Below are 15,191 nucleotides of genomic sequence, written 5' to 3'. Positions count from 1 at the left end.
GCACCCGCTGGGGGGGTTGGGGGGGGCCGTTAATTAATTAATTAATTGATTAGCAGGGGTATAACATCGTGAGAAGCAAGGGCGGGAGGCGCGGATCGAGGGCGGCTGCGCTGAAGGCAAGTGGCGCTTTGTATTTCCCGGGCGCGTTCTCTGGGGGCGGGGGGCTCGGGGCGAGTTCATTCTCCAGGCTGGGCTCTTTAAAGCGAGTTTAGGCGCTTTCTGCCTCAGTTTTTAAAGGGTTTGGGGCAGAGGGTGACTTCTGGCTGCCTCTGACCCTCTCAGCGGGTGGCATGGTCGCGCAGTGCCCTGCGCCCTGCCCTAACCCTACAAAAACCCCCACACAGCATCCTTCGCCCCCAGCACCCCCAGGGCATCGGGAGGCTGCCCGAGGCCCCTAAACCCAGAAAAATGAAGCTAAGAGCAGCACTGTGCAGGCTGAAGCTGCCAAAAAGCAGCTCTGGGGGTGCTCCCCCAGCCCGCTGAGGAGGATATAGGGCTGGGGTGAGCCGCTCCCCCATGGCTGACACCATTACAGACCCTATAAATGGGCTGTGGGGTGGTGGTGTCACACTGTGGGGTGAGGATGGGCTGGGTGCCCGCTGCCCCGACCCACCACAGCTCTCCTGTGGGACCAGGGGATGGGTTTGGCAGTGGGAGCGGTGATGCAGCCCCACGGCTCCCCCACAAACACTTTATTCTGACAGCGATCCCCGGCACCATGTTGCCCACCAAGAGGCGCAGCGCCAGCATCCTGACCCTAAAGGAAATCCTGGAAAATGGGTTCGTGGCGGCAGCCCCCGGGTGCACCCACCCTTCTCCCGTCTGCAGTTACTACGCGGACTCCGGCAGCGCCTCGAGACCGAGCACCTTGGAGCTTCTGGTGGACTTGGAGAGCGTGACAAAAAGCAGCTCCCTGTGCGTCCTGAAGCAGCCAGAGGTGCTGGGCAGCTGCGTGAAGCCCGACCCGCACAGCCTGACCCAGGGCAGCTCTGACATCAGCCTCGTCTGCTTCTGCAAGACTCCCTACGGCCACGCTGCCTCCGACCTCTCCGGGCTGCCCAGCCAAGCCGGCTGCCTGATGGACGTGGCGTCACACAACACTTCCACGCCATGCAAGAAAGAAAAGCACCCCAAGCTGCCGGAGAGCCTGCTTTCCAGGAGCACCGAGCACCTGAGTGACCCCCCAACCCCTGGCAAGCCTCCAGGACCCCGCTGGGAAATCTCGGAAATAAAAGCCCCCCTGGACACCAGCCTGTTCCTTGACACGAGCACCGAGGAGCTGAGGTTAATGGGGTGCTCCAAGCCGGACACGCCATCCCTGGAGACCTCCGTCGTCATTCCTGTGACCTGGCCCGGTGCCTTCAGGAGGCACCCTGCCCTGCCCCACGGCTCTGCCACCCACGAGGCCCAGCTGAGCGATCTCGAGCCCAGCTCTGTGTTTGCACACCCAGCCCTGTGCTGCTGCTGCTGCCGGGGCTCCAGACCCGAGACGCTGCCGTGAGCTGCCCCGCCGGTGAATCCCATGGGGTGCAGGCAGCTCGTGCCGGACCACTGGAACCCCACAGCTTGCTGGTGAGGCACCGAGGTGATGCTCGGCATCCCCCAGCTGGAGCCAGATTTTAGGGGAAAGGGCTCAGGACGCTACCAGCTGGCAGCACCCTGAGAGCTCCCCGTTCCTCCCGTACGGTTGTCCTTTGTATTAACGCAATAAAGATTAAAGTTTTTCCTCCTTCGCCTGCTCCCTGGCTCTCTGTGCCCACCGGGGCGCACCCAAACCCCCTCCAACCCTCACCCCCACCCCACGGGGCTTATCTGGGGGGCCCCGGGCCCGGCTCCAGCGCCTCCTCCTCCCCCCTGCGGGCCGCAGCCCGGCCGCCTCCCCCCTCCCCAGCCCCGGGAACGGTGCCCACGAAGTGTCCGGGCCCGGGGCCGCCCCCCCCCGCCGTTACCTCGCTGCTGGCCCCGGGGGGGGACCGGAGAAGGAGGGGAAGCAGCGGCCGGGGCCCTGCCCCGCAGCCCGGCCCGGGGCCGGCCGCTGCCCGCGGGGAGCTGGGGCGAGGGAGGCGGCGGGGCTGGGGATCCCTCTTCTGGCACGAGGGGAGAAGCACAGCCCGAGCTGCGCTCACCCAGCTCGGCCGCTTCCATGTCCCCCTTCCTTCCAAAGGTGTGCTTGCCCCCAGCTTACCCCTCTGCTTTGTCTTTTCCCCCTTCTCCAGTAGGTGCTGCCAGGAGACACGGAAAATGTCTCGTTAAAACCAGCTTTCCCGGAGCATTTAGAGGTTGCTGGAAAAAAAAAAAAAAAAAAAGCAATATGCAGCCTTCCCTCTTCTTTCAGGGATAAATGAAAGGTGAAGTGATAAAACACTCCGTGAGAGAGTAGAGGAAAAAGGGGAAAGTAACTTGCACCCAGCTTCTCTGAAGTGCAGCGATAATTTCATTGATGTGTTAAGCCTGGGGTGTGCTGGGTGCCCAACTGGCCCTTGGCCCAGCTTCGCTTCTTGAAAGCCTTCACCTGTTTGAACTCCTTCAAAATTGTCCTGTCAACCAGCAAGGAGCAAGTGTCGTGTTTTCATGAGCAAAGCAAACACCTCTGTTTTCAGAATAACAGTTTGAAACACCTCTAGAGGGACAAAGAGACAGTTTTGAAAAAGAGAAGGCAGCTAGCTACTGCCTCTGCACGTATTTCACGCTAGTGGTTTTGGCCCAAAAAAACCTTCGTTCACTGAAAAATTCTGTTCTTCTACTTCACTGTTAGAACAGCACAACAGACAAACAACAGACAAACAGCTGCTTGTCTTCTCTGGCTGCTCCGATGACTTTTTACTAAAAAACATGTTGGGACATCAGGAACAGGTGACAAAACAACTCTGAAAAGGGACACAGAGAGAATGTATTTACAGTTTGAAGTCTAAACACCAAAGAACAGTACAAAGCAGACCTATAATTAGCAAGAAGATCACAGTTGTTTGGTTCAACTGCAGTCTGTGCCGGTTGACTGGTTGGTATTGATACTGGAGGGGAAAGATAAAGCTTATTATGTAAATCTGTAGCTGGAATGTACGAAGTGCTGCTGTGTGTGAAAAGCACAAGCATGTCACTAAAGAAAAATAAATGAAAGAGGAAGAAATGAAAAATTTAAAACGTGCTGCTTTGACAAAGGAACGTCTGCAAAGTGTGCAGAGATACAACCGCTTCTGTCAATAGTATATCGGCACATCTCACCTCATCAGTGACTGAGTAGGTGCTTTGGGGAACCTGCTCTAGGAAAGTCTGTGCCACATTGGCATCCAAAACATTAAAGAGTGTAAAATGAGTGGGTTTTAAGGGGAAAAAAAAAAGATGTACTATCTTCTAAGGGAAAAAAAAAAAAAAAAAAGCAGCTTTGAGATTAAAAACCATGGCAGAGCCATATAAGGCACAGTCTCACAAGTTGCATGGAATGCCTGAGTGGAGGAAAAATTCAAGTTTCACAGTTTGGGGTCAGATTAAATACTTTTTTTTTTTTTTTTTTTTTTGAGGGAAATCAAGGGCAATCTTGCAGTGTTGATAGAAAAAAAAAAACTTTAGCAACAAAGACATTTGGTGTTAATAATATTGACAAGTCTGTTCCTCTCACCCCTCGTACCCTTGGCTCTATTTTTGCTGTGCACTGAGCTTCAGCATGGCATGGCCAATGAATTTCACTTGAGTTTCCATTCTTATGCAATACCTGGCTCCCTTTCTCTAGGAATAATTTTAAGTAAAAATATTCCTGAGCTTTCTGCACAGTATCACACTTTTGTAATAGTGAGCCGTCAAATCTTAAAGTCTTTTTAATCCAAACACTGTCCCTCCTTTTCATGATGTTTTTCCAATCTTGTATGAGGCAGTGATGTGCAGCAATGTCTTCGGTGCTGAATTTCAAGTCCTCCCCTCCCTGGCAAGAAATATTTTCCTTCTACAGTAACAAACCCACCTCCTCTTGGTTGACTTAGACAGAAAGCCATAAGATGACTGCCACGGGGTGACAGAGCAGCATCTTTTCAGCATCTCCTGAATTTATGGCTGTATTTTCTTCTCCAGTTCACAAGTCAAACCAAAAAACTTTCCCCACAGTGCAACTAATGGCTACATGTACGCCAAAGGAACCCACAGTAAGCGCTGCTACAAAAAAATAAATAAAAGAAGGACCAAAACTATGTTCTTAGAACAAGATTTTTATATATATATATATATATATTACAAAATTACAGTTTCAATAAAGAAGTAAAAAACAAGGAATTATTTGGAAAGTGCTTGTAAAATACAAACACCTCCTCAAAAGGCATTAGTTGTCCAAACTACCACACAGAACTGATCCAAACATTCAGTGAACCAGCGAGACAGTCCAATCACTGCACCGAACACAGAGGTTGAAGAAAGGTGATAAGCACGTCTGTACTAGGATCCATCTCAATCTGAGGAAAGCCAGGTCTCAGTTCCCATTCTGGAATCCAGCTTCACTTGTGTCAGTATCGTGTTCCTTAGGGAAGGGAAAAGCAGAAACAAAACCAGAAGGATTTTAACTATAGAAATTGTATATAATAATTTGTATACAATAACTGTAACTATAAAAAAATCAGATTTTCATCATAAATAGACTATTTGAGAAGCTGGGAATACTTGTTAGCAAAAACATCTGATCTGCCAAACAGAAGCATCAAACTGAGGGTGACACAAGGCTCCCTGGCAGTAACAATGCTGCTTTCACATCTACATTGTAGCATTAACAAGCACTGCAAACACTGGTGAGGCCACACTGCTTTATCATAGTGCACAATTAAATGAACTGGATTTAGCTGAAATTACCCAAAGTGCACTTGCATGTATTAATCCCCCAACTAAAATAAATGGGAGACTTAATAAATTGAGCATTACACATTCTCATACAGATTACCAGTCATAAGCATTCTGGATCAAACTTCACTGGCTTGCTTTATCACACATCAGATGCCTTAACACATTGCTGCATTGCCTGAGCGTAACAAGCACAGGTGCTACAAAGATGCTTCGGTGCTGGCTGATGCTACTAATAATTCACTTGTAATTCTGTTATTAAAAATACCTGATTCAGTTTCTTGAACTCAACCACTTGGAAGAAGATATACTCCAGTATATTTTTGGCATCCTGCTTCTCCTTTGGGAGTTTACTTGTTACTCCTAGGATATCGCCACATTTCCGTATATAAAACTCCAGGTCATCGTCAGTACCTAAAAAAGCATCCCAAGGAAGGGGGCAGTTGAACATCACACACACCCGTGCTGCCTGGGCAAAAATATACTAAATACCAATCTCCATTCATTTTTCGTATCCTGGGGAATCTTACAAATAAGTTCAGAGGACTAGCCGTGATGTATTTCTGCAGCTAGTACTTTCTCTTCTTGTTTCAAGTTAAGGTGTGTTAAGAATAATCTTACCAGGTACTTACCGACAGTGCGAGTTACTGCACTGCTAACTTCAAAAAGCATTCCCCAAAATAACTGAAAAGGAAGCCAGCAACTCTGACAGCAGGCCTTCCAAGTCATATGTCTACTTGAACGAGGAAAACGAAACTGCACTGCTGCTACCTGATGTTTTCAAGACCAGTAAGCCATGTATCAACTTCCAAGGCCCAGAGCAATCTTGGCCCAGAATTACAACGGTGGATTTCCATGAAACCTGTGGAACCAAATTCCATGTGGATTTCTATTTCTCTCCAAAAACGTATAAAGAAGTGTGTGTAAACAATCAGTTTGCTCTGCTTACATTTGTTTGTAATCTCTGCAAGACGAGTTTTCTCAGATGAAAAGGTTTCATCCAAGTCAAACAGCTCCAGAGGAGGAGGAGGCAACTCTCTGAAAGCAGGTGGAAAAACCTTGAAGAGAATCAGCACAATTTATTGACAATTAGTTTTCTTATACTTCACAAATCTCAAAAATAACAGGTTTAGACTGGACTTCAAGAAACCTATTATAAAGTCAAAAGCAACTCCAAAGCCCAGAGTACAAAAGTACAACCTTTTAAAAATTCAATTTGTATTTCATAAAAATAATTGAATACTCCAAAAGAATTTAGTCATCAGTATGCCAGAGTTATCACCTAGCACCATAACTAGACATGCTGCATTTGCATGGTTTGTTTTTAATTTTGTTCCAGGAGATACAGGTTTATTTAGCATTCAGATAGTCAAGGCACTAAGCAGGCCATAACAACTCACACTGAAACCTATCTCCATTAATTCTGGTAAGGGTATTTTCTTTTTTATGCAGTCACCACCTATGCCACAAGAGTAACTGTTAAAAGGGCTTACAGGTGCTTTATTTCTAAATGAACACATTTAAAAAAAAGCAGCACATGAGACACTACTTTGAGTTGCATCCCTGCAGCTGTCAGCATCACAGTAACGTTTCCTCAGTGGCCAAGACAAAAAAGCATGGAGCCACGATGGCAAAAGTCAGATACCTGCATTTTGAGAAAGTTTGACACTGCAGTAGCTCCTGTTGCTGCCAGCAAAATCTCTGCTGGTAAAAGGTTGGCCAGCCTTTGCTGTCAAAAAGCTATTTCACTTTCTACTTCCTGAACAGATGCAGAAGATGGAAGAATAGCAGGGCAGACTGGCTCCTCCCCTGGCAGCAGTCAGTGTATTGCTTACAATACATTGCTTTCTGAAATGCCACCTTCTGTTTTCACAGTAAAAGGTAAAAGCCAAACCCCAGTGGCTCACAGGACTGGGAGCAGGTAGTTGGCTGAAGGAATTATATACGCAAGGCATTCTGAGCTCTCCAGGAAAGTTAAGCTATGGTACCAGATGCTACATTTGAATTCTTATCAACAGAACTTGAAAAGCATAAATAAGAACTCCTTAAAAGATTTTGCAATGTATTCATCTCCTAAGTCATTAATTATTACTACAGCATTTCTCTCTCTTCTTTAAAAGAAATATGGAAATGAGAGTTATTATATGAAACAAAGACTCTCCATATCCTTTATCAGCATGGAGATTTTACTTACAGCTGGCTGGAGGGCAGGTAGCGGAGTCTCAAATTGAGGTTGTATAAGTTGGAGAGGTTCATGCTTCACATTCAGCTGTTCATAAGCTCTGCAGCACAGAAGAAGATACAGTGTGACAGGAGAAGTAACACACCATGCATTTCCATTTGCATGCATTAAAGGCTACAGAAGTTAATTTTTACAAAATACCAGCGCCAACATTTTGCACAAAGTAATAGCATAAAACTGGGACGTATAATGTTTGAAGGACCCCAGAGAACTACGTATCGGTAATAGCTGACTTCTAAAGCAAACAAGTAAGTTAAAATTACGCCTGAGAAGACAATAATGATAGCTGGATATATCAGATGAGGAAAAAGAAGGAAGTCACATCTCTCAATTCTTCAAACAACTTTTAAAGAGATGAATGTGCATGAGGAAAAAGTAATCCAGTTCAAAACCAGCTGATTTCAAACTAGTTTTACAAAAAATACTTGTTATGGGATCAGAAGAAAAATCTCAAGATGAATTCACATCTATTGAAAATACAATAAATATGGAGCAGGAACAAAGTGTCTGCAAGACTGGAGTTTCATGAAATCTGTGTTAAGTCTGCTATTATTCAACGTGTTCATACGTGACCTAGATAATGTGAGTTATAAGAGACAAAGCTGCTAGTGCTACAAAACTGATAAAACTCAGCAACAGATAAATCTCAAGCCGGAATTATTGGGAAATGCAAAGGTGAATGAAATTCAGCTTCAGCCAACGCCAAGTAATATGTAAGTGGAAATACAACTCACTCTCAGTTATCACTTCAGAAAGTACCCAGTGTCACTGCAGACAGTTCTATAAAAAATATCAGCTCACTGAGTCAGCAATAGCAAGAAAAAGGAAAAAAAGAACATCAGAAACTACAGCTAGAAGAAGAAGCAAGAACAAACCAATGTCATGCCCAAACCTCTGGTATATCCATATTCAGAACGCTGCCTACAGCTCTGTCTGCTTAGGAGCAGAAGAGACTGAGTACACACAAGCAGAAAACGCAGAATACAGAATGCAAAAATAATTAAATAAAAAATTCACAGCTGCTGACTTGATAACTGCAGGGAGGGCAGTTGTATCCAGCTGATAAAGGGATGTATCAAACAGCTTTGTGAAGTCTCTTGGGTTCTCATCTCCTTCTTGCAGACAGACTCGCAGTTGTTCAGACAGCGCAGCTGTATCTGGGAGCATGGTATAGTCTGAAATCTGAACATACGCACAGACACACACTGTTATGATTTAAAAAGAGCAATCCATTTACATAGCCTCTTTCTAGTTTATACCTCACCTAAAATCTCATCCATAAGTAATTATTTCACTCTTCACCGGGTATGACCTTTTGCAGTGCAGATTACTAGATCGGGAAACTGTGCAAATTCTGCTATATTAGTTGTAGAACTACTTGCCACATGAATGGACTGTCTGAATTTCTGTTAATTCTTGTTAAAGTAAAAAAAAAGGACAGCTAAATAGTCAACTGTGCAAGACTTGTTCTTTTTATGCATAAAGAGTATACATTTTTTCATATTTCCAAATAAAAATAACATTTGCATATGCGAGTTAAGAAAAAATAACCTAAACTAGATTTGATATAAACTAAAGTGCATACATACTAACCTGGACCAGCAAATAATCTCATAAACACAGGCAAATTGGGAAGAGCTTTTCACTGAAACTGTACCAATAAGCACCAATCTAAATCTAACACATAAGTTTTTTCAATTTATATTTCATGCCCAGTCCATCTGTCTACTCAACCTCATCCCTTGAATAAAGGGTGTGTAACAATGATGGTATTCACCTAGCTGTTAGCCATTTCGCTCTAAATACATGTTTTGGCAAAACAGGTGCTGCTGGATTACACTATTATTTACTTCCATGTGATGGATCTCTCTTACCTCAGGGTCCTCCATATCCATCTGGTTTAAATGGACATCTGATGTTGTAAGCCACTGGAAAAGCACATCCTGGGGAAGGGTAAAACCTTAATTTCAGGAAAGTCTGAGTAATCTGCTATAGTACTTAAACATTCGTAATTTAATTTAATAAATTAAATGCAGAGAAAAAGAAAAAATGGGTAATGAGTCAAATAATATCTAGGGATAAAATACAAACTTTATACGTATTTGCTTAGGGAAGCAATGAGTCGTGACAATGAGCATACTTTGTGTGAGATGTGTGCTTTCAGGAAAACACCCTGTTCACACATAATGTTATACAGTGCACTTTGGAAAGTGCATTGTGATCACCACATATCAGGAGCTATATATGCAAAGGTTTATTAATCATAAAGCAATAATAAAGCACTGAAGAAACTATGAAACAGTAATAAATAAATAAAAGAGCTACTGACCATTTTAATAACAATAAAGTGGTGAACAGAAATAGGAAAAGGTTTTCAGAGTCCTATAACGTAAGCTGTGTCTTTAAAAACTCCTTCCTGTTACTTGTGCTCTGACCAAGTCCCCAGGACGTTAGCACAGGGTCAGAATCTCCGCACTGAATCAATTTCTTGCTCTAAGCTTTAAGACGAACTTGGTAAGCTTGGATTTCTTTAGAACTGCTGTAATTATTATTATTATTTTTTTTAACTTACCATGATCTTACCGTTTTCTTCTTTATCTAAATATTGATCACTGAACATGTGGCAAGATCCCAGTGCTGCCATCTTTCCACCTTTACTCTATCAATAAAGAATACAACATAGCAAAAAAAACCCTTCCAAATCATAGTTTTCGAGGCAATTGTTAATGGCATCCAATTACAAAGCAATTTAAAGAAATACGAGATTTTGGAATAAGTAGTGCCAAAGGCAGTTTCAAACATGGCAAGCTCACAAGAGCTCAGCATTATTAAAAGAACATATGCTCTTAAGGCGCATAAAATTACAAAAAATACTGATCTGCACTTCATAAGATTAGAAAGACAACTGGCTGGTAATAAACAAAATCCCAGTACCATCAACAGTAGCTGCACATAGGTTATTTTTGCAGAAAAAAATATTTTTTCCATGAAGCAAAAAAGAATTAAGTAAATGAATGCAAACCTGAAGGACAATGACACGTGCACGTGTCAATATAGCAAATATGCACATCACTTAATGAGAGAAGAGTTTGGCAATTTCATTATTTCTAATATGAAAAATGCAAAATGTTCTGGTTGTTTTATTTTCATTTAGCTAAATCAAACATGCATGAAAATGCATTCATGAAACATCTTTGGAATTCTTCTCTAATCTGAATCCTTCCACAAGGACACGTATAAAATATAGTAAGTGTTCAACAGAACAAAAAAGCCTGTATGCTCCCTGCGCCAACTGTGAGACTCGCAGCATAACATAAGCATAAAGACCGCTGTAATGAGTTTGAAGACACCTCAGACAGAGCTCCAGCCTAACAATTTCTGATGTTTCTTACTCCATGTTTTGCAAACAAAGTTTTAACTTGAATTCCACACACTTTGTCCACAACAGTGTAACTAGACAGCATCCTCTGCTCTTACTTTCTACTCCTTCACTTTCTGTTGCTGTTCATTACTGTATCTCTTCTTTGCTCCAAGAGATTTTGTTTTCCTTCTGACAAGTTTCTCTGCTCTGCCTGAAAGAGAACCCCTGTCTCTGGCTTCATCTTCTACCTTTTTGTCTACAACTTCTGCAAACTAGACAAGGAAAAATGATAGCATCTATTTGACGTTCACATTAGGGTATTTTATTGCAGGAAGAACTACCTGCATGATGTGTAATGGTTTCCATTTCGGTGATCAACCCATGCAAAAAGCCTCTTGGAGGTACAAACAAGTTATGTGGATTTCACTTCCAGATTAATGTAGCTGTTACAATTCTCAGAAAAAAAAAAAAAAAAAAACACTTTCTTCTAACACTTCTAAAGGTTTTTTTAGTAACACTTCTAAAGTTATGGCTTTACATAACCTAGATGACTTACATTACAAAGACAGCTTTTTTTTACAGTAATGCAAATCACTTCAAGATTATCATGGGTGCAAGGTTAGGCATGAGCCTACAGGCCCATAGGATCTACGTACAAATATTGTGTCTGGAGAGGGATTTTATTTTATCTTCTGACAGCTGCAGATAAAATGCAAGCAGTAAGTGTACTTGTAAATTCACTTCACGCTGCCATATGGTCTTTGATTTACAGGGTACATTTCAGCAACAACATGGAAAAATGAATAGTGGCATCCTCATAAAATAAAAAATAAAATAAAATCACCTTCCTACCTAATACATCAAAAAACACGGTAGTGTTAGCAACTCATCTGCACAGTAAAATGTGTGCTAATGTGATTATATCCAGGAGAAATATTAATTTGTTGTACCCATCTACTACTACTTAGTTTTCAAAATTGATTTATTTTTAATAAACTAACAAAGGACAGATCCTCTTCCTTAACTTGGTATTAATGAAACCAGTAATCTCATTAAACAGTCACTAAAATTATGAAGAAAAAAAAATAACAGAACAAAACCATGAAACATTACAGAAGAACTAAAAATATCCCTCTGGCACCCTAATAAATAAATAGTCTTCCCTAGTGCTCCTGGAAAAAAAAATAAAATAAAAAACAAAAACCACAATTTTTGTGGGGAGCTGGGGCTGAATGCATGGTTTGTTTCATGAAGAATCATACCTCATGTTGATAGAAAGCAAGAATAGGCCTGTTGAGTGGGAAGCAGACAGATCCCGTTGACAAAATAGCCACCGCTGGTTTCATCACATTCAACGTGGCACCAAATGGATACACGAAAGTGAGACCTCTGCAAAGAAATACAAAACATCCTGAAAAAAACTACCTGCATGTATCAGGTAGGCTGGACATACTTATAAGACTCAGTTTATCTGCCTAAACTGAGCAGTTTAATTGTACGCTGGTGATGGAACGTCAAAAGCCATGCTTTGAAAAATTCAGATCATTAAAATGACATTTTAGTCTCCTTCTACAGGCATTCCCAGGTTGACAACTCGTCTCATGTAACAAAGATTGCTTTTGATTTCTGTTTGTCCTGTATCTGAGAGAAGTGCAGGGCCATTAAACTCATAGACAAATATATATTCTGAAACAAAACTGTATTAAATGCTTTTACACTTACATTTTTCCTTGTACACAACCACACAGTTACTTATTAGTCTATAAACCAGCAGAAAGAAAGAATACAAACATATGAAGTTATTTATGGAAAAAACGTATTCTTCTCAATACCTTCTCACTTCTCTGCAGAATAGCGCGGTACAGACAGAAAGTTAAAAATTATAACAAATGTCTATCTTAACCTGGAGTAAAACTCTAAAAATTGCTGTGTTCCTCTTGTCTACAGCCAGACCACCCACTACCTATAGCTTATTCACATTTATGCTGTTTAATAAAACTCAGATCTACAGATGAGGGAAAAAAAAAAAAAGGATCTGGTCAGGAGAGTAATAATTCACCTCAAGATCTATCACTCCTGCTCCTTAAGTGGCTATCAAGAGTTACTAAACAGTCTCCTTTCCAGATATATCCTTGAGGAGCAAGACGCTGACATAAACACGTTAGAAAACCTCAACACAAATGAAATAAACTCCTGCTAGATTACGAGTCTGCTAATTGAGTTAGGCTAAATCTTTTCACAGCAGCTACCTGAAAGGAAAACACTCACTGCAAGTTGCGTATGCTTCCATCTTCATCTGTTGTCTCAAGTGCTGTTTTTCTTGCAGCTTCACTGATTCCCCTAAAACATATTGAAAAGCAAAACCTAGTGAACAAATGATGGATTAACAGAGCTCACTGTAAAGGTTCATACAACCAAAATATTTACCTATTCAAAACTCCATCAGAGATCAGAGCTTCTTTCGGGTGGTGGTACTTGTAATATACATTTCTTACAACGGCATCTTGAATTAAAAAATAAATAAATAAATAAATAATAGCAAATTTACATCTTAACTGATCAATATGCCAGACATAGCAATGTAAAATGAGTATAGTTCTTGGCTTCCCTGGATGTTTGCTTCTACCACCACAACACTGGCATGCAGCTCTCAAAAGAATTCAGACCAGCATTCAAATCAGCCTTCACTACCGTTTCCTTTTGCACTTAAAGGTTTAGAACAGGAATACATTTAAAAGTTCAAATAAAAATATAAAAAATAAACATCTCCATGTCTTCCACACTTCTACAGATAAAAAAAAACAAAAACAACAAATCAAATTAAAAGAATACGTGTCAAGTTTGTCAAGTTCAAGTTATTTTTTAATCTATCTTCCAAAAGCATGAAGCTCATAGGGTTGATTCAAACAAACAAACAAAAAAAAAAAAAAAAAAAAAAAACACAGTCTAAGGAAGCAAATACCACCAAAGAGCCCAAAAATATTACATGTACACTGACACACACTGCTGATTTATATACTTTGGCTGTAAAAAAAATAAGAAATGGCATTTTACTGGTCTGCTAAAGGAAAGTGCCACTGTTGATTTAGGGTGAGCATGGAGTGATTCAACTCATTAAAATGTGTGGAAACAAATTTCTAAAGTGAAAGGCCTTTTAACCAATAAATGTAATTAGTAGTAATTTTATTTTAGTAAATTCCATCAAAGCTGTCAAATATAGCAAAGGCACAGAGATGGCTGAGTTGCTATCAAGCCACTTGTTGCTGTCAAGTTCCCACATCCATGGAAAGCTCTTGGTGTGCTTCACTATTAGGCTTCCACGCACATACAGATTTCAGGAGAAAATACCTCGAAAAGGTACAAAAATATACTTTGTGAGAGGGATCTATAAGGCTCATACCTACAAAGACTGAACCTGCCCTTTTGATTTTGCTAAAAATGTAAGAATAAAAGGCATCAGTGAGCCCCATTACCATTATTGAAAACGATTCCATATTCTTCTAACAAAAAGTTAATATTTGTGCCAGATCGGGACTCCCCGCCTTCTCTCAGCATCACCAGGATGGCTCCACCATCCTCCAGGAATTTCTTCAGAACCAAAAACTAAAAGACAACAAACATCCAGAAAAACGTACATGAAAGAAGCTAAAAGCAAGACTGCAAGAAGTTGTACCGAGATGAAGGAAGGTAAATGAGTCTGACTACTTGCAATGAACTTGAATGATCCTATTAGAAAAGCAGTCAAATCTTAATTTGTGTAAATTCGTATAAAGGAGTAATTCTCCTTTACTGTTCTTTTTTATTTCACATTAAGCCAGTCTTAAATACACCACACGTGCCAACAAGCCCTGACTCCTTACCTCAGCAACACTGAACTTTTCTCTTGGACCAGCCGTTATCCACAGCCTCACCCCGAACAGCTTCTCAGATGTGATCTCATCTTTTAAGCTACGGATAGATCAGTAAGAAAACGTTATTTGGGGATGCGATCCTGAACCACAACTTTATTTTTTTTTTTTTTTCCCTCAAAGAACCAGAAACAAAGCCGATTACTTTAGTCGCTTCACAACCTTTTGTGTTGGTTTAAAGTTGGTAACCAGAGTGACGATAACCCTTAGAAATCTGAACCTATTAAATCGCAAAGAACCTCTAAAGATATACTAATTTTTTGCTCCAGAACTGATACAAACCACAACTGCTGTTAAAATTTGCACCAAGCAGGTCTCCTCCTTTCTCCTTTTCCCTCCGGACCTGCCCCCCGCCGCCGCCCTCACCTCAGGATCCTCCAGTTCCCCCGCAGCCTCTTGCGCCAGGCCTTGTAGTTGCTGGTGGGCGTGAAGGCCTCCCCCTTGGACGCGTTGAAGGCGATGGCGTTCCCGTTCCGCGGGCCCTTCTCCATGCGGATCAGCTGCGGGAAGGCCGGGGAGCAGCGGCCGGGAGGAGCCGCGCCGCCGACCGGGACCGGGGCCGGGGCCGGGGCCGCTCCAGGCTCGGCCGTTCCCCGCCGCCCAGCACCGCGCACGCGTGGGAGCCGCCCCCCCCCCCCCCGCGCGCTGGGGGTCGTCGCGGTGGTTTGCTCCGTTCCTTGGGAAACCAGGGGGCGGGGCCGTACCACTGCGGCGGGGCAGGGGGAGCCGCGCTCCGCCCCGCCGACCGCTGAGGGGAGTCCTGGCGCCGGGCGGAGCCTGCCCCGTCAGGGAGGCGTGAAGGCCCCCCCCGCGCCCAATTTAGGTTTTTAATTAAAAATTAACCTCTCTACAGCACCCCCACACC

General features: G+C 42.7%; 2 protein-coding genes across 3 annotated transcripts; one reads left to right on the top strand and one right to left on the bottom strand.

Annotated features, from left to right (window-relative positions):
- The first annotated feature begins 18 nt into the window (after positions 1-18).
- Positions 19-1,785, top strand: LOC309884304 (uncharacterized protein). The gene is made up of 2 exons (XM_082773134.1): positions 19-116; positions 705-1,785. Exon 2 carries the CDS (start codon positions 719-721, stop codon positions 1,499-1,501), a length of 783 nt encoding a protein of 260 aa, XP_082629260.1. The 5' UTR covers positions 19-116; positions 705-718; the 3' UTR covers positions 1,502-1,785.
- A 2,404-nt stretch (positions 1,786-4,189) lies between these two features.
- IFT52 (intraflagellar transport 52) lies at positions 4,190-14,912 on the bottom strand. 2 transcript variants are annotated; one of them, XM_082772997.1, is made up of 13 exons: positions 14,693-14,912; positions 14,279-14,366; positions 13,892-14,021; positions 12,846-12,921; positions 12,687-12,758; positions 11,681-11,807; positions 9,630-9,716; positions 8,932-9,000; positions 8,085-8,239; positions 7,010-7,097; positions 5,765-5,873; positions 5,084-5,229; positions 4,190-4,501 (listed from the first exon to the last, which is right to left on the bottom strand). In XM_082772997.1, exons 1-13 carry the CDS (start codon positions 14,815-14,817, stop codon positions 4,454-4,456), a joined length of 1,320 nt encoding a protein of 439 aa, XP_082629123.1. In that variant the 5' UTR covers positions 14,818-14,912; the 3' UTR covers positions 4,190-4,453. The 2 variants fall into 2 exon arrangements, 1 of the variants encoding a protein (XP_082629123.1); XR_014318579.1 differs by lacking the exon at positions 4,190-4,501 and adding an exon at positions 5,448-5,677 and having other exon boundaries at positions 5,096-5,229.
- Between the last annotated feature and the right edge of the window lie 279 nt (positions 14,913-15,191).

This window comes from Aythya marila, assembly GCF_965140915.1.
Source record: "Aythya marila genome assembly, chromosome: 16".
NCBI lineage: Eukaryota > Metazoa > Chordata > Aves > Anseriformes > Anatidae > Aythya > Aythya marila.
This window is presented reverse-complemented; position numbering and strand designations above follow the sequence as displayed.

What these genes read in the sequence shown, in the direction of transcription:
- LOC309884304 (XM_082773134.1), top strand. Translation starts at nt 719, where the DNA reads ATGTTGCCCACCAAGAGGCGCAGCGCCAGCATCCTGACCCTAAAGGAA.
- IFT52 (XM_082772997.1), bottom strand. Translation starts at nt 14,817, where the DNA reads ATGGAGAAGGGCCCGCGGAACGGGAACGCCATCGCCTTCAACGCGTCC. An exon ending in GGGAACTGGAGGATCCTGAG is followed by an intron (nt 14,367 to 14,692) that starts GTGAGGGCGGCG and finishes ATCTATCCGTAG; the next exon opens with CTTAAAAGATGAGATCACAT. An exon ending in TGGAATCGTTTTCAATAATG is followed by an intron (nt 12,922 to 13,891) that starts GTAATGGGGCTC and finishes TTTTAATTCAAG; the next exon opens with ATGCCGTTGTAAGAAATGTA.